General features: G+C 37.8%; 1 protein-coding gene across 1 annotated transcript in view; it reads right to left on the reverse strand.

Moving 5' to 3' along the window:
* Nucleotides 1-24,480, reverse strand: part of SORCS3 (sortilin related VPS10 domain containing receptor 3) — a 630,771-nt gene that overhangs the window by 21,032 nt on the left and 585,259 nt on the right. Inside the window, exons 20-21 of the mRNA XM_032178305.2 lie at nucleotides 23,335-23,468; nucleotides 776-899 (exon numbers count right to left, since the gene is read on the reverse strand). Coding sequence (XP_032034196.1) covers nucleotides 776-899; nucleotides 23,335-23,468 — 258 coding nt within the window. The remainder of the gene's footprint in view (nucleotides 1-775; nucleotides 900-23,334; nucleotides 23,469-24,480) is intronic.

Genomic DNA, 24,480 nt, shown 5'->3' on the forward strand with positions numbered 1-24,480 from the left:
TTAAACTATAATAAATAAAAAAAGAAGAAATGAAGAAATGAAATGAAGAAATGTAAAACCAAAAAACCAATTACCATTAAATAAATCAAACTAGTAATGATAAATCTAAAAAAAAAAAACAAACAAAAAAAACCACAGTGATACTGGTTGTGTCTAGGGATCTGGGAGAGGTTGTGTGAAATGGCAGTAGAGGCACTTTCATTTATAATACACTTAAGAGTGGTTCTCCAGGGTTGAGAACAGGATAGTAGTCCTATTCACCACCCTTCTGCCCTAGTCCTAACTTATATTCTTAGCCTTATTATCTAGTTTTGCAGCCAATGATATTCAAATCTCCAACAATCAAGAAAGCCATCTGTTGTGAATAGAGATCATCTCATCAACTGAGCAATGAGTCCTACATGGCAGCGATCATGACTCCTGACTTTTGGAAATTGCTGGTCCTCATCTCACAAAGAGTATGTCCTGCATATATGTTGTAGATACCTCCCAGCTTGCATTTCCTTCAATTTGTGATACGTGTCTTTGTCTAATGAGAACCCCAAACAAGTTGTGAGGCAGACATAACACAGGGGACAACGAATACCTGTTTGTGGTATACGTCTCTTATAACCTCAATCTCTAGGTTGGAGGTAGGTTTGGAAGCTTCCTGTTGACCTATGTAATTTTCCCAGGGCCTGAGGAATTTCCACCACACTCAATGATTGTAGGGAGAGTGGGCAGAGGAGATTAACTGAGCAGGAAGGAGCATCACAGAACAATTTTCAGGGCTTACCATGAACTGCAATCTCTTTTGTGTCCTGGATGAGGGCATTCCCAGCAGCCACCTGGACTGTGATGGTGTTGGTTCCTTCTGCAAGGAATGTGAAGGAAATGCTGCTGTCCAAAGTGATGAGAGGCTACGAGAAGAAGTAACGATACTCAATTCAGTCTTGTGTGGAATATCAACTTGCTTCCTTTCCTGAAATTCTCAGACTGTCATCCTAACTTGGAAAAGAAAAAAAAAAACTTTATACAGTTTCTTAAAACTGTGATAATTCTTCCAGTATCTAGGAAGAGTATTAGTATATTTGAAACACATTATAAAATGTTAAATTCTAGAAATAAGGAGAAGACTGGGCATCCTGGATTTTGCATGTCATTCTGCTCCTTCTCCTGGGGCAAAGTAGAAACAGCTTTTGTAACCTGTCCCTGTTGGCTTTGGGAATAGGAGATCATTTCCCTTCTCCTCCAATATCTGGTGTCACTTATATTTTCATTCTATATTTCACTGGATTATGAGACCTTTCTGAGAAGTGATCACAGAGTTATTTACTTCTGTATTGCCCACACTAAGCACACTTTTTTTTTCTTTTTTTTTTTTTTTTTGACAGAGTCTCGCTCTGTCGCCCAGGCTGGAGTGCAGTGATGCGATCTTGGCTCACTGCAACCTCCACCTCCTGGGTTCTAGCAATTGTCCTGCCTCAGCCTCCCTAGTAGCTGGGACTACAGGTATATGCCACCACACTCAGCTAATTTTTTTGTATTTTAGTAGAGATGGGGTTTCACCGTGTTGCCCAGGCTGATCTCGAACTCCCGAGCTCAGGCAATCCACCCACCTCAGCCTCCCAAAGTGCTAGGATTACAGGTGTGAGCCACTACACCCGGTCGCACATTGCCTTTCATAGAGCAGAAAATATATGTAAATTAGATGCACCGTCAGATTACTGACTTTTTATATTATTATATCTGTGTTTTCCATTACAAGACATTTTTATCATTTTTAATAGGTTAGAAAATACACACATACATATTTGTGATCATTTATTAATCTTTTTCTCTTTCTGTTTTTTCCCCCAATAATCATAACAGATAGGAACTTCTCAAGGATGAAGAGAGAAATAGAATGCAGATATACCTCAGAATTCACAGAGGATTGATTCCAGGACCCCTGTGTATACAAAAATCCATGCATACTCCAATCCCATTGTAGGCCCTCCATATCTGCAGGTCTTGCATTCTGCAAATGCTGTATTTTCAATCTAAGTTTGGTTGCAGATGTGGATCCTGATGATATGGAGGGCTGACTGTATTTCTTGAAAAAAAAAAAAAAAACCCACATATAAGTGGACCTGTACATTTCAAACCCTTGTTGTTCAAGGGTCAGCTCTAATTATATATATTTTTTCCTGGAAAGAAGAATCTTGATTAAAAAGCAGATGCTTATTGGAGAGAAGAGAGTACAGATCTTCAGATTGATGAGTCATTATTCAGTGGGCATCTTAAAGTCAGTGCCCTCTCAAAATCTCTATTGTTTGGAAAGTAAGACGTAACAGTTGGAGGCTGATCTAGGGCAGCTGATAAAGAGATGTCACAGGGGCAGATGAGCAGACTCCCTCTCCTCTCTTTGTGTCAGGACAACAGCAGGATGGAGAGTAGCAATGTAGCCAGCTGCGGATGCACAGAGCTGCCTTTTAAGAGGGGCAGGACAGTCCTTCACAACATACCTATGTATGGCCTGGATGCATGTGTACAAAATCCTGCAGAGGCTCCCAGCTGCAGCTTTCAGATGGTGTCCCTACTGTAATAATGAAATTCCTTTCTAGCTCAGAATTTTCAACTGGCCTTTGAAACAATAATTTAATTTCTTCTGCTTTACAATTCTATAGCTCTGTTTTATGATCAGGTTGATGGCTGGAGCTGGGCAGGATTACAGATACTGTCCTAAGCATCTGACATATTTTCTTTTCTACTTGGTAAATGAAAGAAGAAAGGGAGTATGCAAAGAGATATACTCTTTCCCTTAACTAAGGGCAAACCTCAGAGTTCAGGCATTCTTTCCCATATTTATGACTGGGTGGTGACACACACATGGGTGTGATCTTCTGAATTAGTTGATAAATGAGGTGTTAAGTAGGTTCTGACATGCATATAAAATCCAGAGGGTCAACAGTGGCTGTTTATGGTCCTGTTTGGAGAAGGGAACTGAAGTCAAGCCGGGCTGAGCATGGCAAATGTCAATCGGGGCCATGGAATAAGGGAATAACAATATGTGTGGCACAGAGTCACCATTTCTAGTATAATTAGAACAGTGACTTGAAACTCACTCTGTTACTGTTTGAATCAATATCCTTAGGCAAAGTTTGTCCCCATTCTGGCCCTTAATTCTTTATCTGTGAAATGAGTGGTTTGGGTTAGAGGATCTGTGAGGACTCAGCAATCAGAATCTGTTGCATTGACAAATGGATTTAGGCAAAATTTCTAGTTTCTACTGGTCAGCCCATCAGGTCTTATCTAACAGAAAACCTTCAATTGCTTCATTACCTTTGCTACATTCTTTAAAAAGAAAATGAGATATCTCTAAACACCCAACAGAATGGCTATATACATATAAATTATAATATCAAGTAATATTGAAGATGCAAAACAATTAGGACTCATAGAATTTTGGTGGAAATGTAAAATGGTAGAACCATTTAGGAAAATGTTTAGTTTTACAAGAAATTGCAAGAAATTTTTCCAAAGTGGTGTGACAGGGACAGGAGGCAGCCAAATGCCTAGGCAGACAGGGGCAGGTACCAAGTGAAACCCCACCTCCAAGCCAAAGACAGTTTAAAGCCCGAAAGCCAAGTTAGAAGTTAAATCTTTGGATTGGATTGAAAACTTGTCTTCCTGTTTGGCACACTTTCTCTGATTGATCCCTATCCTTCCCCTATTTTACACATACCTACCCTTTCCTAGTTGGTTTTCTACACTGTCATGCCCACCTTCGAGTGGTGTCTTCACTTGATCCTTTTTTGCATATTCACAAACCAATCAGCACACAATCCCCATCCTGTGCCTATAAAGACCCCAGACTCAGTTGGTAGAGAAGAAGATGGCCTAACTTCTGGGAGGAGACAGGCTTACTTGAAGTCAGGGAGGAGATGACCTGCCCTTCCTGTCCCCTCTCCAGCTCCCCTCTCTGCTGAAAGCTGTTTTCATTGTTCAGTAAAATTCTCTGCCTTCGCCATCCTTCAACCGTCCATGTGACCTCATTCTTCTTGGATGCCAGACAAGAGTTCAGGACCCACCAAATGTGGATACTCAGAAAGACTGTCACACTGGCCCTTTACTCACAGTGGCAGAGGGCAGCTGCCCCACATGACAAGGCAAGGGGCCAACTGAGCTGCTAACATGCCACTGTCCACAGATGGTGGAGCTAAAGGAGCACTGTAACACCCTCTCTGGGGCTTCAGGGTTGCAAGCACCCCCACCTGGGGCTGCTGTGTTCCCCCTGAGGTGACACACCTGGTCTGGCCATGGGCCCTCCATGGAGCTTGCTCCTGTGTCAGTACCCGGAGTGTCTGGCCAGATTCCGCACTCACTCTCTCACATGCTCCCTCCCACAAGGGGTTGAGAATGGTGGGCAGGTGGGCCAGGTAGAGGGAGCGCCCCTGCTGTAAGTTCAGTGAAGGGGCCAAGAAAAATCCTCCATCAGTTGTACCATATATATATTTTATGATTTGACAACTGCAACCCTAAGAATTTAGTCAAGAGAAAAGAAGACACAAGTATACAAACAAAAAAATAAATGTTCATAGTGGCTTATTCATAGCAGCCCAAAACAGGAAACGGCCCAGGAATTGTAGGAAATTTAGTAGGAAATAAATACATACTGAGATATATATATATATATATATATAGTCAGTGTTTGTATGTGTATATGTGTCTGTGTATAATCAGTATGGATAAATCCCCAAACCAGCAAATCTAATTTATGATGAAAAAATAGAATAGTGGTTGGTTCTGGAGATTGGGATGGAGATTGACTGAGAAGGGGGACTGGGCTGGGAATTGACTTAGAAGGGGCATGAAAGGACTTTCAGGAAGTTTGGATTACACAGGTTAATGTCTTTTCCAAAACTCAGTAAGTACACGCTGTTGAATTTTGCATTCCATTGTTGATAGGATTTATACCCCCACAGAGGTAAAATTGTAAAGAAATATTCAACTATAGTTAATGATTTGCAAGCTCAATCATTTAGGACAAAGAATATAGGTGTCTTAAATTTACTTTGAAATGAATAAAGCAACAAGATAGACTAATGGATGTATACAGAAGGATGGACAGATAGACATGTGATAGAAGAAGCATAGCAAATATTAATGATACACTACAGGTGGTATGTATGTGGATGTTCACTGCACGGTTCTTTCAGCTTTCCATTTTGTTTTACTGCCTTCAGCTATTTCTCATCTTTTCCCACCTATCACCACCAGGCATTTTTCTCCGTTAATAGTTTTCTCTTTAGAGAATCTTCACTACTTCCAGCTCATCTTCTTCAGCTCTCAGTAGTATACATGGCTCTCTCTCATTTTCTGCCCTCTCTTCTTAAGATTCAGCTGGTTGGTGCCATCCTGGGCAATGGAATCTCTTTTGAGAGGAATGGAATTCCTCCTGTCCTAGCAGATTTGATCTTGTCTCCATCTGGCTGTTTCCCTAGGAGATCCAGGGCCCGGCAAGGGTGCAGGGATGCAGGGCAAACGGAATGCCATCTGAAGTAAGAGAGTATGTGCCCTCCTGCCAGCCAGTCAGGGCACTGAGCCACAGCAAACAAACTGTGCTGAATGGGAACACTTGGTCCCCAGGTGGCAAGTCACACACTCTTGTGCTGGGGAAATGGCAGGAGCTAATTTTGTTTTCAAAATTGCTTTTGTTTCTCATCAGCTGTTACGGCAGCATGGCTGATTTCACCTTCCTTGCAAAGCTGGAACACTCAACAGGATTCTTGAGTTCTTCATCAGCCACTGATATCTGGTGCCCAATGCTAAATTAAATCAAGTATTTTAAGGTTCATTTACTCAAATATATTAGGCAAGCAGACACATTTATTAAGCCAGACCTCTGTTAATCCCAGCAAATTGGCCTTTCAGAGCCCCACAAATCCAACAGGCAGCTGATTGACTTCTCTGTCTCTGTGCTTCATCCAATCTACAGAGCCAGCCCACAATGAGGCCCCTTGGAAAAATACCTCATGTCCTGCCTAGGCTGTGAGCTACATTCCTCCCCACAGAGAATCCCTCATGTGCGACAGGTCACATATTATCCACTCAGCCCGGCAAGAAATCGACAAAGCTCTGTGTGACTATTTAGTTATGAGATTTCCACTTGACTAATGGAACTAACCAAGCTGCAGGGAAATCTTTGGATGCAGCCTACATCAGTTTCCCAGACACAGTAAGTCAAGTTAATATCGTACCCTCTAAAATCTCCGCAATTTAAAATGCATACCTTGATAACAGCTGCCAGTCCCAAATTAGACAGACTATGCAGTCACTATGCTTGCCTTATTTAAAACCTTCAGCAGATTATATAGTAATGTGTGCAAAGTGCTCATCATATGAAGTACAAAGACTGGATATATAATTGTGGATCTACCACGTTTAGAACTACATAAAATCTTAACTAAAAAATCTTAACATACAAAGAAATAAAGCAAAATACTATCTATAGGTACCAGTTTTAAACTAAAACTAAACTAAAGTAGTGATATAAGAACCAAATTCATGGTTCTATTCACTAGTTTAGTTTAAAACTAAACTAGTAGCTATGGACGCTATTAAAGAAATAAAGCAAAGAAATAAAGCCAAATAATATAGTAAACTAGAGTTTAAAGCTAAAGTGATAGTTATAGATACTATTTGGCTTTATTCCTTTGTCTTTGTGTGTTTTTAATGGAGAAAAATGACTGGTGGTAATAGGTGGGAAAAGATGATAAATAGTTGAAGGTAGTAAATCAAAACTCCCATACTTTTATGCCTATGGGACTAATGTGAAAAGTCGCAGGTTAAAAAAGCACTTTCCCTTAAATACAGATACACAAACATACGCACTTAAATACATCCAAAAACTCTTTGACAGTGTCTGTCTAAAGTATCACTGTCCATGAATCTGGTTCTATCTTATATCACGCTGCCCTAAATCAGAATTTTTGTGACAAAAGCAAAAGCATAAGCATCAATTTTTATCATTCAAAGCCATCTGTCATCTATCTTCTCACCTTTCAGTGTTTTCTCCAACTTCTGCCCAAATGAATCCTTTAACTTTGGCTGAATTAGTCTATCATCCCCAAAGCCTAACCTCTACACAAAAATCCTTCTCTTTCCTCTCTGCCTCAATTCTACTGCTCCTTCCATGTCAGCTTAGGCTCAACTTTGTATATGACTCACTCCATGACCAACAATGTCTGCATATCCATCACTCCCTAGGCTGCTTGACTTAGCCAGTAATTTTACATTCCTATTGCATACCTGCTTTTATCTATTCTTGAATTTTAGCCTCATATTCTCAAATAGATTACATGTTTCTTGAAAGCAACAAATGGAATTTACACTGCTTTGCATTCCACACAACATGTAGCACAAACTACAGGCTCTTAAAAAAGATCCACAAAAGTGCTGATGGAATTTCACATTGCCCACTGATAGATTTGTAGGCACATGAGCCTATAGTTGGATTTCAGAAATTCTTGCTCTTTTCTGTTTGCTTATACAACATATTTGCTTGTCAATTATTGCATATGTGCTCATTGTGCTTTCTTATTGGGGATATAATCTCCTTGAAGGTATGGAGAATGTCATATGTGTTTTTCTATCCCTAATATCAACAAGCAAAAGTCTGATTATAAAGGCAGGATGCCAATTCACTCTTATCAGTAGGATGATTTAATTTAACTACTCACATAGTAACCTAGTCACAGAAACACAAACACATAAAAACAGCCATAAAACATCACCTTCCAAGGTTATTTCCTTAATTGCATTCTCTGTAAAATAGGATAATTTCTATTTCATGAGTGATATTCTGATAACAATAAAATAATGTGTATGAAGAGACCAGTACACAATGAGTACCAGAAATGTATGCTCAAAATTAGTATTAGTTCCTTTTACAGGTTAGTTTGCTAGTCAAAGGGAACCAAACAGCTCTAAAATCACGGCACTCCCCATATACGCAGAGACATTTCATTAATTTGCCAGCCAAGTATAGTGCTCACTGGATCAACTACTGTGGACCATGGCCATCTTGATGTGTTTCTGGCATGGTGTTAGCAAATAGCACTGCACTGAAAATGCACCTCTTTCAAATAGACCAAGTAAACATTTTTAGAAATTGGAGTGTAATCTGTGGAACCAAGTCAGGTTTTTAACCTAAATACAAATGCTATTAATGCAAATGATGGGCACAACAGTGACTAATACTTCCAAATGCTCCGATGCGTTCTAAACACTTTCTATGCCTTTCTTTACTTAATCTTTGCAGCAATACTTGATCATAGATACTACTGTTATTACTCAGACATTACAAACAATAAAACTGAGACTCAAAGAAATTAAATGGTTTGACTTCACTAAAAGGCATACAGCAAAGAAGATTCAGTCTGGACTCCAGCCTAGGTTTGTCTTGTTCTGCAACCACTCTATTCTACTGCCTCTCATGTATTGTCATTCTCTTGGTTCTTTGGGAACAAAACCACTTAGTAAGACCTCTGGGACCTGGGTATTTGTGCAGTATTTCATGCTCAAGCTTTTGGATTAAAAATTCCTAACCAAGGAAATACCTCTTGTCACCATTAATTAAAAAACATAAAACTATAATGCCAATATGTAATTTAAAAATGCCCTCTCATAATATGGCATAATATATATGAGGTAGGTAGTAGATAGATAGATACATTGACTGATTGATAGAAAAGTGGAGAGACAGAGAGATATACAGTAGATTTCAAATAATAACTAAGTCATATTCATATATTACATATTATAGTATCCTTGCTTTAGAGAAATTGATACAAACTCAAGTGACTCATTCAATTTAACACAGATAATTATTATAGAAGTATAAACTAGAATCCCAAATTGCTTTGTTCATTTATTCGTTTTTAATCAAATACCTATTAGACACTGCATGGCATTTCAGGTCTTAGAAACAGCACTCAAAGAAAAAAATAGAGCTGTAGAGAAACATTTTATCTTCCGTTCCTCACAGGCCACTAAGTAAATCACTGTGTTGGTAACAGTCAAGAACTGCCCTTCTTGCACACAGAAGTTTCTTAGAAAAAATCATCAGGTAAATGAGTTAGAACAAGAAAGAATTCTCTGACTTGACAGCCAAACTCTCACATCTGCACAGGAGAAATGAACTTAAAATCCTCCTCTTTCTAACTTCTCCCTAAACAATTTTCTCTTTTTCTTTCACTATGTATATCTGCTGGTCTTTGAAGCAAAATTTTAGATTATGTAACCTCCAGGAGATAAACACCTCTAGTGGGGCAGCTAAAGCATCTGGGGCTGGGGAGAGTGCACGATAAACGGGAATTAGCAGACCCAGGTTTGAGGTCTGGCTCTGCAACTAACCAAGTGCTTGAATTTGGGGTGTTCATCTCAGACAGGGAGCTTAACTTCTCAAATGTACCAAATACAGCTTTTATTAAATGACCTACGCTTCTATTTTCCTGGTGAAGAATAATCCCAGAAATGCAAGTGCATTAGTCATCTATACTGAGAAACTAATTTGAAAATATGAGGCACAAATAATGCAAACAGAAAAGGGTTCCTTGGTCCATGAATCTTGCTCTATATTTTACCAACCCATGCTAAATATAAGTTCTAATAACATCATAAAAAGCATCCATTTATTGAGTAGTGTGTGCCGAGTAAATAGTATAGTTTTACTGTATATTTATGCTATACAATGGCAAGTTTTCACAACAATAAAGTTGAGATAGGCATTATTCTTTCCACTTCATGGCGAGTCAATTACATCTTAGGACAAATAACTTTATCAAGCTCTCACACAACTAAGAAGTAGCAGTTCTGGAAACTTAACCCATGAAACCCTAAATCCAAGGTCAATGTTCTCTCCACTATATCGTGCTGCCTCCCTAAAAAAGATCGGGGATAAGTTATCTCCCACTTATGCAGGAGTAAGGATGGGGTGAAGTTCTCTTCAGTTGTTATCGACCAGAAACTGAATATTTATTTCCCTTCTCTTTAGATATCCAGCATTTCCAAGTCTGATGTCGTACCTTACTTAAACTATGGTTTTAAGTTAAAGCTTTCTTTAGGATAAGCAATGCCAATCACATTATGAGTTTTCAAAAAAAAAAAAAACCCAGAGTTTTCAAAACACACACACACACACACACACACGTCTGAGAGTTCAAAACTCCAGGAGGATTCATAGGAAGCCCCTTGACTTTGTGAATTTTATCACCAGTAGGTGACCACATACTCCCAATAAATGTTAAAGGAAATTGCCCATATGGTTATATCAGGGGAGAGGGAAAATAATTATTTTGAAATATACATCAGAGCACTACATTCTTTTTAACAAGGTCTGCTCTCAGAAGAAACTTATAAATCAGAGCCTAAACTGCAGGGGTTTTATAGTCCAACTAAGCTATGGGAAGTAAAATACACAACACCAGCCCACTTTATCCTTCCATGTGGGAGAACATAGATACCTACCTACAGCCCATTATAGCTAATCTAACCAACCTGAGGGGTCAGGAGAGGCAGAACAAACAAAAACACCTGTAAATGCCTGAGACCTAATCATAGGTTGATAGAAAGCCTCCCCTCCTTCCATATCTTACCACCACATTACTAAAGACTTATTTACAGCCATTCCTTTCACCCAGTATATCATGTCCAGCGATGAAGAAAAAATTACAAGGCATACTAAAGGGAAAAAACACAGAAGACACAGAGAAAGTATCAGAGTGTGATATAACAGGGATGTTGCAATGACCAGAGAAGAAATTTCAAACAAATTTAATTAATGTGCTAAAAGACTTAATGGATAAGGTAGACAGCGTGCCAAAACAGATGAGCAATGTAAACAGAAAGTTGAAAATTCTAAGAGAAAAAAAGAAGTGCTAGAGATCAAAAACACTGTACTTGAAATTTAAAAATGCCTTTGATGTGTTTATTAGTAGACTGAACACAGCTGAGGAAGAATCTCTGCGCTTGAGAACATCTCAATAGAAAATGCCAAAACTGAATAGCAAAAAGAACAAAAAGTAAAAAAAAAAAAAAGAAAAGAATATCCACGAATGAGGAACAACTAAAAATGGTATAAATGCATGTAACGTGAATAACAGAAAAAGAAACAGAAAAAAATCGGAAATAATAATAACTGAGAATCACAGCAAAGTAATGTCAGACACCAAACCACAGACACACAAAACTCAGAGAACACTGAGACAGATAATTGCTGAAAAATCTATACCTAGATGCATCATTTTCAAACCACAAAAAAATCAAAGATTGAGAAAAAAAAACCATGAGAGAAGCTAGAGGAAATAAAAACCTTACGTATAAAGGAGAAGAGATAAGAATTATATCCAACTTCTCCCCAGAAACCATGTAAGCAAGAAGAAAGTAGAGAGGCCTATTTAAAGGGTTGAGGGAAAAAAAAACCCCACCAATCTAGAATTCTGTACCCTGCAAAATTATCCATCAAAAGTGAAGAAGAAAAGAATGTTTTCTCAAACAAAGAAAAAATTAAGAAACTTGTCAGTAGATCTGTTTTACAAAAATCATTAAAGTTTCTTCAGACAGAAAGAAATATAGGTCAGAAACTTGAACTACATGAAGAAAGGAAGAACACTGAAGAAGAATAAATGAAGGCAAAATTTTTTGACCCAGCAATCCCATTACTGGGTATATACCCAAAGGATTATAAATCATTCTACTATGTAGACACTTGCACACATATGTTTATTGTGGCACTGTTCACAATAGCAAAGAGTTGAAACCAACCCAAATGCCCATCAGTGGTAGACTGGATAAAGAAGATGTGGCACATACACACCATGGAATACTATGCAGCCATATAAAAGGATGAGTTCATGTCCTTTGCAGGAACATGGATGAAGCTAGAAACCATCATTCTCAGCAAACTAAAACAAGAACAGAAAACCAAACACTGCATATTCTCACTCATAAGTGGGAGTTGAACAACGAGAACACATGGACACAGGGAGGGGAACATCACACACCAAGGCCTGTCAAGGAGGGGTAGGGGGCTAAGGGAGCAATAGCATTAGGAGAAATACCTAATGTAGATGACAGGTTGATGGGTGCAGCAAACCACCATGGCATGTGTATACCTATGTAACAAACCTGCATGTTCTTCACATGTATCCCAGAACTTAAAGTATAATTATAAAAAGAAAGAAAACTATTATTCTCAATTGACTTAACAGAAAAAAATTTGTTCAACATAATAACAACAAGGTATTTGATTATGTATACTTATGTATACATCTTATGTATGTTTACATACAAGTGAAATGAGTGACAACAGTGAGAGAAGAGGGAAGAGATAAGAATTTATAATTATTTTTACTAAAAACCACTCTCACTACTATTGAAGTGGTATAGTGTTATTTAAAATGGGCTTGGGGCCAGGCGCTGTGGCTCACGCTTGTAATCCCAGCACTTTGGGAGGCCAAGACGGGCGAATCATGAGGTCAGGAGATCGAGACCACGGTGAAACCCCATCTCTACTAAAAATACAAAAAATTAGCCGGGCGTGGTGGCAGGCACCTGTAGTCCCAGCTACTCGGAGAGGCTGAGGCAAGAGAATGGCGTGAACCCAGGAGGTGGAGCTTACAGTGAGCCAAGATTGTGCCACTGCACTCCAGTCTGGGCGACAGAGCGAGACTCCGTCTCAAAAAAAAATAAAAATAAAAAATAAAATAAAATGGGCTTGGATTCACTGTAAATGTATATAGCAAATTCTAGGGCAATCACTTTAAAAAGTTTTTTTTAAAAGTATGAGTGATATACAAAAAAAGAAATAAAATCAATAAGGACATAGCTGATTTTAATAATGCCATCAATCAACTGGACATAACTAACATCTACAGATTACTTTATCAGACGACAGCAGAATACACATTCTTCTAAAGCCCAAATAGAACATCCACTGAACTAGACCATATCCTGGGCCATAAAACACATTTTAACAAATATGAAAGAACAGAAATCATACAATGTTTGCTCTCAGAACACAATTAAATTGAGCAATAAATAATTAACAGAAAGATAACTACGAAGTCCCAAAATACATGGAGATTAAAAAAGACACATCTAAATAACACATTAGTCAAAAAATAAATGTCAAGAGAAACTAAAAAGTATGTTCAACTGAATGAAAATTTAAAAAATCTAACATTTGTGGGATGCAGCAAAAGTAGTACTTAGAAGGAACTTTATAGCATTGAGTGTATGTATTAAAAAGAAGTATCTAGAATCAGTCATCTAATGTCCATCTCAGGAAACAAGAAAAAAAAAAAAAAAACTCCAAGGTAAGCAGAAAAAAAGAAATAATAAAAACTAGAACAGAAATCAATGAAACTGAAAATAGGAAATCAATAGAGAAAATCAATTTAAAAAATCTGGTTCTTTGAAAATATCAATAAAGTTGATAAGCCTCTGGCCAGGCTAATTAAGAAAAAAGAGAGGGGACACAAATTACTAATGTCCGAAATGAAAGAGGGGACATCACTACAAATCTTACAGATATTAAAATGATGACAAAGGGGTATGATAAACACTTCTATGGCCACAACTTTGATAACCCAGATGAAATAGATCAATTTCTTGAAAGACACAATCTGTCAAAACTCACACGGGATGAGAAAGCTTATTTGAATAGAACTATATCTATTAAATAAATTGAATCAGTAATTAATAACTTTGCTAAAGAGAAAACACTAGGCCCAGATGGTTTTACTGGCGAATTCTACTAAACATTTAAGGGAGAAATTATGCGAATTTTCCACATTATTTTTCAGAAAATAGAAGAGGATAAAATATTTTCTAACTCATTTAATCAGCCAAATACCAAAATCAACCATCAACCAAATACCAAATACCAAATATAACCAAATATCAAAATCAGGTAAATATGTTACAAGAAAGGAAAACTAAAGATCAATAATTCTCAGGAACAAAGATGCAAAAATCCTCAATAAAACATTAGCAAATTGAATCCAATCACGTATAAAAAAACTATACTACATGACCACTATCAGAATTTATCCCATGGCTGGTTCAACATTTAAAAATCAATTAATGTAATCCATCTCATCAGCAGACTAAAGAAAAAAGAACATGATCATATTAATCTATGCAGAAAAAGCATTTAACACAATCCAACACACATTTATAACAACTCTCAGTAAACTTAGAATAGAGGGGAACTTCCCCAAGATGATAAAGAATATCTACAAAAAACCTATAGCAAACATCATAGTTAATGGTGTGAAATTAGAAGCTTTCCCACTAAGATCAGAAACAAAGCAAGGACGTTCCCTCTCACCACTTCTTTTCAACATTGTACTGGAAGTCCTGGCTAACACAATAAGACAAGAAAATAAACAAAAGTTATATTGGGAAAGAAGAAAGAAAACTATTTGTTCATAGATGATATGACTGCTTATGTAGGCATCTAAGAGAATCAATAACAAGTAGCAAAAATCTCCTGGGACTAATACATAATTATAGCAAGGTTACAGGATACAAGGTTCATATATAAAAGTTGATCACTTTCCTATATACCAGCAAGGAACAAGTGTGATTTGAATTAAAAACATGATACCAAGGAGTTTCAAGATGGCTGATCAAAGGCAGCTCATACTGTTCTTCTCCACAAAGAAAAACCAAAAATAGTGACTAGGCAATCACACTTTGAATAGGTCATCTCAGAAAGAATCCTGGAGTTCAATAGAGAAGTAACAGGAAGCACGTAAAGCAGTGAAGGACATGGAAGCAAGGCAGCCTGCTTGGCCAGGATCGGCTGGGAGTTTGGAGAGATTCCCCAATGTGGAAAGGGACTCCCCAATATGAGAAAAGGGTAAGTGAGAGACCTCCAGAAGTCCACATCCTCACCATGGACTCCTACAACCCTAGCCACTGGAGAGCCCCTTGACCATTGTGGGCCCTGAAACTGACATAAGCAGCTCCCTAGAGACTGCAATATCAGTGCTCCAGAGAGGAGCTCACACTGGGTTCCACACATCCCAAGTCCAAAGCAGCTGCAGCAAGGTGCCATTTTGAGAACCCAGCTCCCAACAGGCTTCACCCTGCTCTGGGGCCCAACAATAACTACTTCTCCTTATTCCTAGAGCCCTATTGACATCCCCCACAAGCAGTCACCACTGCACCTAGCTGCTGCTTTGTGGGCTAAGGCACAGCCACTGGCAATGATCACACTTGCCACCAGCAGCAGAGCCACTGTGCATTTTCTGGCACCCAGACAGAACCCCACTCCCCACCCATAGCTGCCATTACTGTGGGCTGCTGCCATGGGCTGGGAGGTGAGTGAAGTGTGGGCTGCTACAGTCAAGGCTAAGATATGAGTGAAGAACCAGTTGCCAATGAGGTGGCTGAAGTGCAAGTGAAATATAAGCTTCTGCCACCTAGGCTAAGACACAAGCAAAATATGTATTTCCCACCCACCTGACTATGCCTGCCACTAAAAGCAACCCTGCCCACCACTAAAAGCAACCCTGCCCTCCTCAGTAGCAGGGCTGCAGCATAACCACTCCCACTCCCCAACCTAAGCATCCCACCTGGGGTTTGGAGACCACCCCACCACTGTCTACCATAGCCAGTACCTGCACACAACACCAGGGGGCCTGAGGGTAGGACTTCTTAGCCTGGCTCTGCCTCCCCTGAATCCAGAGGACTAAATCTGAGAGTCCAAGGGTCTCGGAATCACACTGCCTAGTATACCACAACCAGTACCTCAGCACTCCTCCCAGACACCTGAGGTTGGGCCCGCCACCCTGCCACTACCACCAGGTTGGGCCCACCATCCTGCCACTACCACCAGAGCTGGCACGCATCTGTATTCACTAATTGTAGATATGAAGACTAAACCACTAAACCCATTGTAGCCACCACTAACATCAGTGGGAACTGCTCAAGACACAGAGGGTTATCCTGCCACTGCTACTATTATCACCTACACCACACCTCCTGCCCAAGGGGCACAGAACCCACTCACCCACCTGGTGCACAACTATAACTACCAACAAGACACTTGGAGGCCCAGGAATCAGTCCAGTTGGGCCTTCTAACACCAAGGCCAACATACACCACCCTGAGGCCCCTAAATAGGCATAATCAGCCCACTGCTGCTATCCTAGGACCCCAAACCCTGGCCCACCTGGCATCCCAGTCTCCAGCAAAAAATTTCCACAGCCTCCACTAATAACTATCCCCAATTCAGCAAGGGAATCACAGCTGCCACTGCTTCTATTTAAGGAAAAATAAATCATACAGACACTATACTAATGCATGCACCCAGAATCAAAGCCAAAGTGCCCTACTCAATCAACACTATAAAAACATCTTCAGGAAAAAGTCCCTCCCTACAAAAGCAAATTCAAAAAATTAGAAGTGACCATTACACCAGCTGCACAGATATCAATGTAAGGACACAGAAAACATTTTAAAAAGCAAGAAAAAGTGACAACTCTGAAGGAACACAATAATTCTCCAGTAATAGATCCCAATCAAACAAAACAATTATAAAATCCAAGAAAAGGAATTCAAAATATTGATTTGAAAGAAGCTCTGTGAGATAAAAAGAGAATTCAAAAACACAAGGAAAAGAAATCAGAAGAACAATTCAGGATATGAATGAGAAATTTACCAAAGAGACACTATTAAAAAAATGCAAACAAATTCTGAACAGAAGAACCCACCAAATGAATGACAAAATACATTTGAAAACTTTAATAGACTAGATCAAGCAGAAGAAAGAACCTCAGATCCCAAAAACAGGTTTTTTGAAATAACCCACTCAGACAAAAATTTTAAAGAAATAATTTTTAAAAATGAGCAAAGCTTATGTGCTATATGAACACCATAAAATGAGCAAATATTCAAATTGCCGGTATGCCAGAAGATAAAAAGAAAATGAAAGAATTACAAAATCTATTTAACAAAATAATTGCTGAAACTTTTCCCAAGTCTAGCAAGAGATTTAGATATCCAGATTCAGGAGGCTCTGATAGTTCCAAAAAGATGTAAAGTAAAAAGATCTTCTTTATCCCACATTATAGTCAAACTCTTAAAAGTCAAAGACAAATACAGAATTCAAAAAATAGGCAAAGGAAAATGTCTAGTACTTACAAATGAACCTCCATTCAACCAAGAGTGGATTTACCATCAGAAATCTTACAAACCAGGAGAGAATAGGATGACATATTCAAACAGCTGAAAGGAAAATACTGTCAACCAAGAATATTATACCTAGCAAAGATATTCTTCATAAATGAAGAAGAAATGAAATATTTCCCAGACAAGCAAAGCTGAGGGAATTCATCCCCACTAGATTTGCCATATCAGAAATTCTTAAGAAAATCCTGTGAAAGAAAAATAAGGAAAGAAATCAAGAAAGCAAGAGGGAAAGAGAGAATGAGAGAGAGAAAGAGCAAGAAAGAAAGAGCAAGAGAGAAAGAGAGAAAGAAAAAGAAGGAAAGAGAGAAAGAGAGAGAAAGAAAAAAGAAAAGAGAAGAAAAGAGAAAGAAAGACAGAAAGAAAAGAAAAGAAAGAAAGAAAGAGAGAAAGAGAGAGAAAGAGAGAAAGAAAAAGAAAGGAGGGAGGGAGGGAGGGCAGGGAGGGAGACACATGAAAATATAAAAACCACTGGTAGAACAAACAAAAAAGGAAGATAAAAGATTCAAATGTTATCACTATGAAAAAGAAAACAAAACCACTATGATAAACAGTAAGAGAGAAAGAAAAGGGACAAAGGTATAAAAAACAACCAGAAATTAATTAATAAAATGATAGAAATAGGCCCTCACATATCAATAACCTTGAACGTAAACAAATTAACTTTCCTCAGTAAAGCTAATGAAATGGATTTAAAACACACACACACACACACACACACACACACACACAATGACCACAATATGCTGCCTACAAGGAACTCATCCCACCTGTCATGACATATATAGACTGAAAGTAAAAGGATGGGAAAATATATTCCATGCAAATGAAAACTGAAAGTTAACAAGAGTTGCTATATTTATATCAAAGAAACAAACTTTAAGTAAAAAACAATAAAAAGCAAACAAAAAAAAGAAGATCATTATATAATGATAAAGGGATCAATTCTGCAAGAAGATATCATAATTCTGAACATATATGCACCCAATACCCCAGCACCCAGATATACAAAGCAAATATTAGTAGATCTAAAGGGAGAGATAGAATCCAACACAATAATAGTTGGGAACTTCCACACTCCACTCTCAGGATTAGACAGATCATCTAGACATAAAACAAAGAAACGTTTCACTTAAACTGCACATTAGACCAAATGGACCTAACAGATATTTACAGAATATTTTATCCAAGAGCTAGAGAATACACATTCTTCTCATTAGCACATGGAACATTCTCCAAGATCAACCATACGTTAGGACACAAAACAAATTCTGTGAAGTTGAAATCATATCAAGTATCTTCTCAGACCACAATGGAATAAATCTAGAAATCAATAACAAGAGGAACTTTAGAAACTGTACAAATACATAGAAATTAAATGATATGCTTCTGAATGTTGGGTCAAGAAAGAAATCACACAGTAAATTTAAAAATTTTTGAAACAAACAAACCCAGAAACACAACTTACCACCTGTGAGGTATAGCAAAAGCAGTACTGAGAGGTAAGCTTATAGCAATAATTACCTACATCAGAAAAGCAGAAGGATTTCAAATAATACAACCTGCAACTCAAGGAACTAGAAAAGCAAGAACAAATAAAACTCCAAATTAGTAGAAGATAAGCGATCATTAAAAAGTCAGGAAACAACAGGTGCTGGAGAGGATGTGGAGAAATAGGAACACTTTTACACTGTTGGTAGGACTGTAAACTAGTTCAACCATTGTGGAAGACAGTGTGGCAATTCCTCAGGGATCTAGAACTAGAAATACCATTTGACCCAGCCATTCCATTACTGGGTATATACCCAAAGGACTATAAATCATACTGCTATAAAGACACATGCACACGTATGTTTGTTGCGGCACTATTCACAATAGCAAAGACTTGGAACCAACCCAAATGTCCAACAATGATAGACTGGATTAAAAAAATGTGGCACATATACACCATGGAATACTATGCAGCCATAAAAAATGATGAGTTCATGTCCTTTGTGGGGACATGGATGAAACTGGAAAACATCATTCTCAGTAAACTATCGCAAGGACAAAAAACCAAACACCCCATGTTCTCACTCATAGGTGGGAATTGAACAATGAGAACTCATGGACACAGGAAGGGGAACATCATACTCCAGGGACTGTTGTGGGTTGTGGGGAGGGCGGAGGGTCAGCATTAGGAGATATACCTAATGCTAAATGACGAGTTAATGGGTGCAGCAAACCAACACGGCACATGGATACATATGTAACAAACCTGCACATTGTGCACATGTACCCTAAAACCTAAAGTACAATAATAAAAAATTAAATTAAAAAAAGAAATAATAAAGATCAGAGGAGAACTAAACAAAATAGAGACTAAAAAATAATACAAAAGATCAATAAACCAAAAAGTTGGTTTTTTTGAAAACATAAACAAAATCAATAAACTACTTGCTGGACTAACCAAGAAAGAGTAAAGACTCATATAAACAAAATCAGAAATGGAAAAGGAGGCATTGCAACTGATACCACAGAAACACAAAAGATTATTAGAGACAATTATGAACAACTATATTCACTAACAAACTGAAAAACCTAGAGAAAGTGGATAAATTCCTAGACACATACAACCTACCAAGATTGAATCAGGAAGAAATAGAAAGCCTGATTACACGCCAATAACCAATAATGAGATTTAATTAGTAATAAAAAGTCTCCCAAAAAAGAAAAGTCTATGATCAGATGGCTTCACTGCTGAATTCTATCAAACTTTCAAAGATGAACTAATGTCAACTCTTCACAAACTATTCCAAAAAATTTAAGAGGAGGGAATGCTCCCTAACTCATTCTACAAGACTAGCATTACCCTGATACTCAAACCAGGCAAGAACTCAACAAAAAAAGAAAACTGTGGGCCAATAGGCTCGATGAATATAGTATTGAAAATTCTCAATGAAATACTAACAAACTGAATCCAACAGCAAGTCAAAAAAAATATACATCAAGTTGAATTTATCCCAGGGATGCAAGTATAATTTAACATACACAAGCCAATAAATGTGATACATTGCATCAGTAGAGTGAATGACAAAAAACATACGATCATGTTAACAGATTCAGAAAAAGCATTCGATGAAATTTAATGTCGCTAATGATAAAAAGTCTCAACAAACCAGCATAGAAGGAATGTACCTTAATGTAGTAAAGGCTATATGACAAATCCATAGTTAATATCATACTGAATCAGGAAAAGTTGAAAGCCTTTCCTTTAAAGCCTAGAACAAGATAAGGATGCCCATTTTCACCACTCCTATTCAATATAGGACCGGAAGTCCTAACCAGAGTAATCAGGCAGGAGAAAAAAAATAAAAGGCAATCTAAATTAAAAAAGAAAGAGTCAAATTTTCCCTCTTTGCTGATGTATATTTAGAAAAACCTAGAGACTCCATGAAAAAACTCTTAAATCTGATCAATAAATTCAGTAAAGTTGCAGAATACAAAATCAACATATAAAAAACAGTAGTGTTACATATCAATTAAAAAAAACATAAGATACCCAATACCATGTACTTTAGCACCATCAAAAATGAAATACTTCTGTATAAAGTTAACAAAATGTATATGAGATCCATGTAGGAAAAACTACAAAACTCTGTTGAAAGAAATCAAATAACTAAATAAATAGATATTCCACGTTCATGGATAGGAATACTTAATATCATGAATATGCCAGTCAAAATCCTAGCAGGTTAGTTTGTAGATGTTGACAAAGTGATTTTAAAGTATATATGGCAAGGCAAATGACTCAAAATAGGCAACATAAAATTGAAGGAGAACAAAGTTGAAGAACTGACTCTACTCAACTTCAAGATCTATTATAAATCTACAGTAATCAAAACAGGTTGTATTGGTGGAAAAAAAAAAAAAAAACAGGAAAACAGACCAATGGAACCAAATAAATAGTCCAGAAATAGGCCCACATAAGTGTAATCAACTGATTTTTGGCAAAGGAGTAAAGTTAATACAATGGAGCAAAAATGGTATTTTCAACAAATAGTACTTGAACAACTGGACATCCACATGCAAAAAAAAAATGAATCTAGGCATAAACCTTATGCCTTTAAAAAATGATCTCAAAATGGATCATAGATCTAAATGTAAAACTCAAAACTATAAAACTCCTAGAAGATAACATAGGAGAAAACATTGATGATGTTGGGTATGGCGAAGTCATTTGAGATACAACACCAAAGGCATGATTCATGAAAAAAAGAACTGATAAGCTGGACTTCCTTAAAATTAAAAACTTTTGTCTACAAAAAGACACTATCAAGAAGATGAAAAGATAAGCCACAGAGTGGAAGAAAATATTTGCAGAAGACATATCTGATAAAAGATTATCCAACAATATACAAAGAATTATTAAAACTCAATAAGTAATGGAACAATCCGATTTAAAAATAGGCCACAGACCTTAACAGACAACTCACCAAAGATGTTACATAGTTGGCAAATAAGCATATGAAAAATTTCTCTAAATAATATGTCATCTGGGAAATCCAAATTTAAACAAAAATGTGATACCATCACATGGCTATTAGAATGACCAAAATCCAAAACATGACACCACCAAATGCTAGTGAGGATGTGGAGCAAGAAGAACTCCCATTCATTGCTGGTGGAAATCCAAAATGGTCCAACCAGTTTGGAAGACAGCTTGGTGGTTTATTTCAAAACCAAACATATTGCTACCATAAGATTAAGAGATCATGCTCTTAGTATTTATCCAAAGTAGTTGAAAACTTATGTCCACACAAAACTTGCCCATGAATGTTTATAGCAATTTTATTCATTATTGCCAAAACTTAGAAGCAACCAATATGCTCTTCAATGAGTGAACGGATAAACTGTGATATATTCAGACAATGGGATATTATTCACCACTGAAAAGAAATGAGCTATCAAAACATGAAAAGACATGGAGGAAACTTAAATGCATATTATTTAGTGAAGGAAGCCAATATGAAAACAGTACATACTATATGATTCCAACTATATGACATTCTGGAAAAGGCAAAACTACAGAGACAGTAAAAATATCAGTGGTTGCCAAGGATTAAGGAGGAGGCAGGTACCAATAAGTGGAGCACAGAGCATTTTTAGGGTAGTGAAAACCTTCTTTTTGATACTGTAGTGGTAGATTCATGTCATTATACATTAATCCAAACCTATAGAATGTACAAAACCAGAAATGAATCCTAAAGTAAACTATGGACTCTGAGTGATAATGATGTATTAACGTAAGTTCATCCATTACAACAAATGTAATACTCTGGTGGAGGATGTTGATAATGGAGGAGGCCATACATGTGTTGAAGCAGGGGATATATGGAAAATCTCTGTACCACCTGTTGATTTTGCTGTGAACTTACAACTCCTCAAAAATGAAGTGTTCTTTATAAAAGAGGAATAGAGAAGAACATTATCTCTGAGGAATTCTCAGCCAAATTTCTCCCAGCTTCTGTCATACGATTGTGGTCATGCTTGACACAGGTGTTGCCATCACCATGGCTGAAGTAGGGAGTATATGGCAAGTCCAGAGTTCGGTCTCTTTTATTCCTTTCTTTGAGATGTGGCAACCTCAGTACCTTGCCTAAAAAGAATGCTAGCATTTCTAGAACAGTTAGTAAGTATTGATAAGGATTCTTTACCTGTGTTATCTTGTTTAATTTTGACAACCCTACATTTAGATATCTAGACAGATAGGGCTACTTAATCTCAGAGATGCTAAGTAACTTCTTTGACATTATATAACCAGGCCAAGGCCAAGATTAAAGCAAAATGGAACAAATGAAATTTTAGAAATATTGATTAGAGAAGCAAGAACATGCAGGTTTGTAGAGTTTCTCAAAGTACTCTTTCTTCCTTAGGATTATTTGAACCTTCCCTAATAAAGTAATGAACTTGGTGTGAAGAGGTATGTTTTATTCAATTTTGTGGGCTCATAGGTTTATTAAGCACCTCTTATTGCCTGCATTCTCAGTGCCCCCTAATAGACACATAAAAGCTGGAACATAGGAGCATTCAGTACAGATCTAATTTGACACCAATCAGAAAGGGCCAAACCTTTGTGCTATTGCCGAACCACCAGAAATAGGTAAGGGTCCCCAGCTGACTGGGCCACACGACTGCACTGATGTTGACCTCCTTATTTCTTATGGCAACAAATGGAACTCGGAGATGAACATGCTCCACAGGACCTAAGGAAACAGAAAAAAAAAATGCCAGCGTTTATATTCTGGATGTGGTCAAACTATCATAACCCTAGAATCTTTTTTTTTTTTTTTTTTTTTTTTTTTTTTGATACAGAGTCTCGCTGTTGCCCAGGCTGGAGTGCAATGGCGCCATCTCGGCTCACTGCAGGCTCCGCCCCCTGGGGTTCACGCCATTCTCTTGCCTCAGCCTCTACGAGTAGCTGGGACTACAGGCGCTCGCTACCTCGCCCAGCTAATTTTTTGTATTTTTAGTAGAGACGGGGTTTCACTGTATTAGCCAGGATGGTCTCGATCTCCTGACCTCGTGATCCGCCCGCCTCGGCCTCCCAAAGTGCTGGGATTACAGGCGTGAGCCACCGCGCCCGGCCACCCCTAGATTCTTAATCTTAATTTCTATTAGCATCCCCTGTAATAAAGGAAGGGTCACAAAACCACACATGTTGGGAGGTGTGTATATGCACTTGAAATGAAGCACCGGATATAACAGGGAACTCAAATCAAGTCTCAGATTTTTGAGTGGCATCTGAACTAAATTTACATCTGATAAGTCTAACCACAGATGCTTATGAACCTCTAATACAAGGACAAAGCTGATTTGCTAGACACTTAGCCAATAAATGGGAAGATAAACAGCAGTCTATTTTGTTATTGATGATTAGCCTGTATTGTGATTTAGGGTCAGTGTATTGTGTGGAGGGCTCTTTCATTATTCTTGGTTGTTAATGGGTTTCCATCTCCTTCAACAATTGGCCATTGTGCCTCATCATCTGCAGTACACAGTGGGTGTCATTCAGAAACTGGCAAGGCTGTTTTCCAAACAGGGAAAAGTATATCTCCCTAAATCAAAGTAGAAACAAATGCCAGGTTCCCAAATAATAAGAAATCTGCTTGCAGAAAGGTAACCAAGCTTCTCATTTTTTCCCTCTGAAAACTGATATAAGCAGCATGATATTCTAAACTAGCAAGTAGAAGAATATACATGAACACACCCTAGGCA

Source organism: Hylobates moloch, unplaced genomic scaffold, assembly GCF_009828535.3.
Source record: "Hylobates moloch isolate HMO894 unplaced genomic scaffold, HMol_V3 SCAFFOLD_3, whole genome shotgun sequence".
NCBI lineage: Eukaryota > Metazoa > Chordata > Mammalia > Primates > Hylobatidae > Hylobates > Hylobates moloch.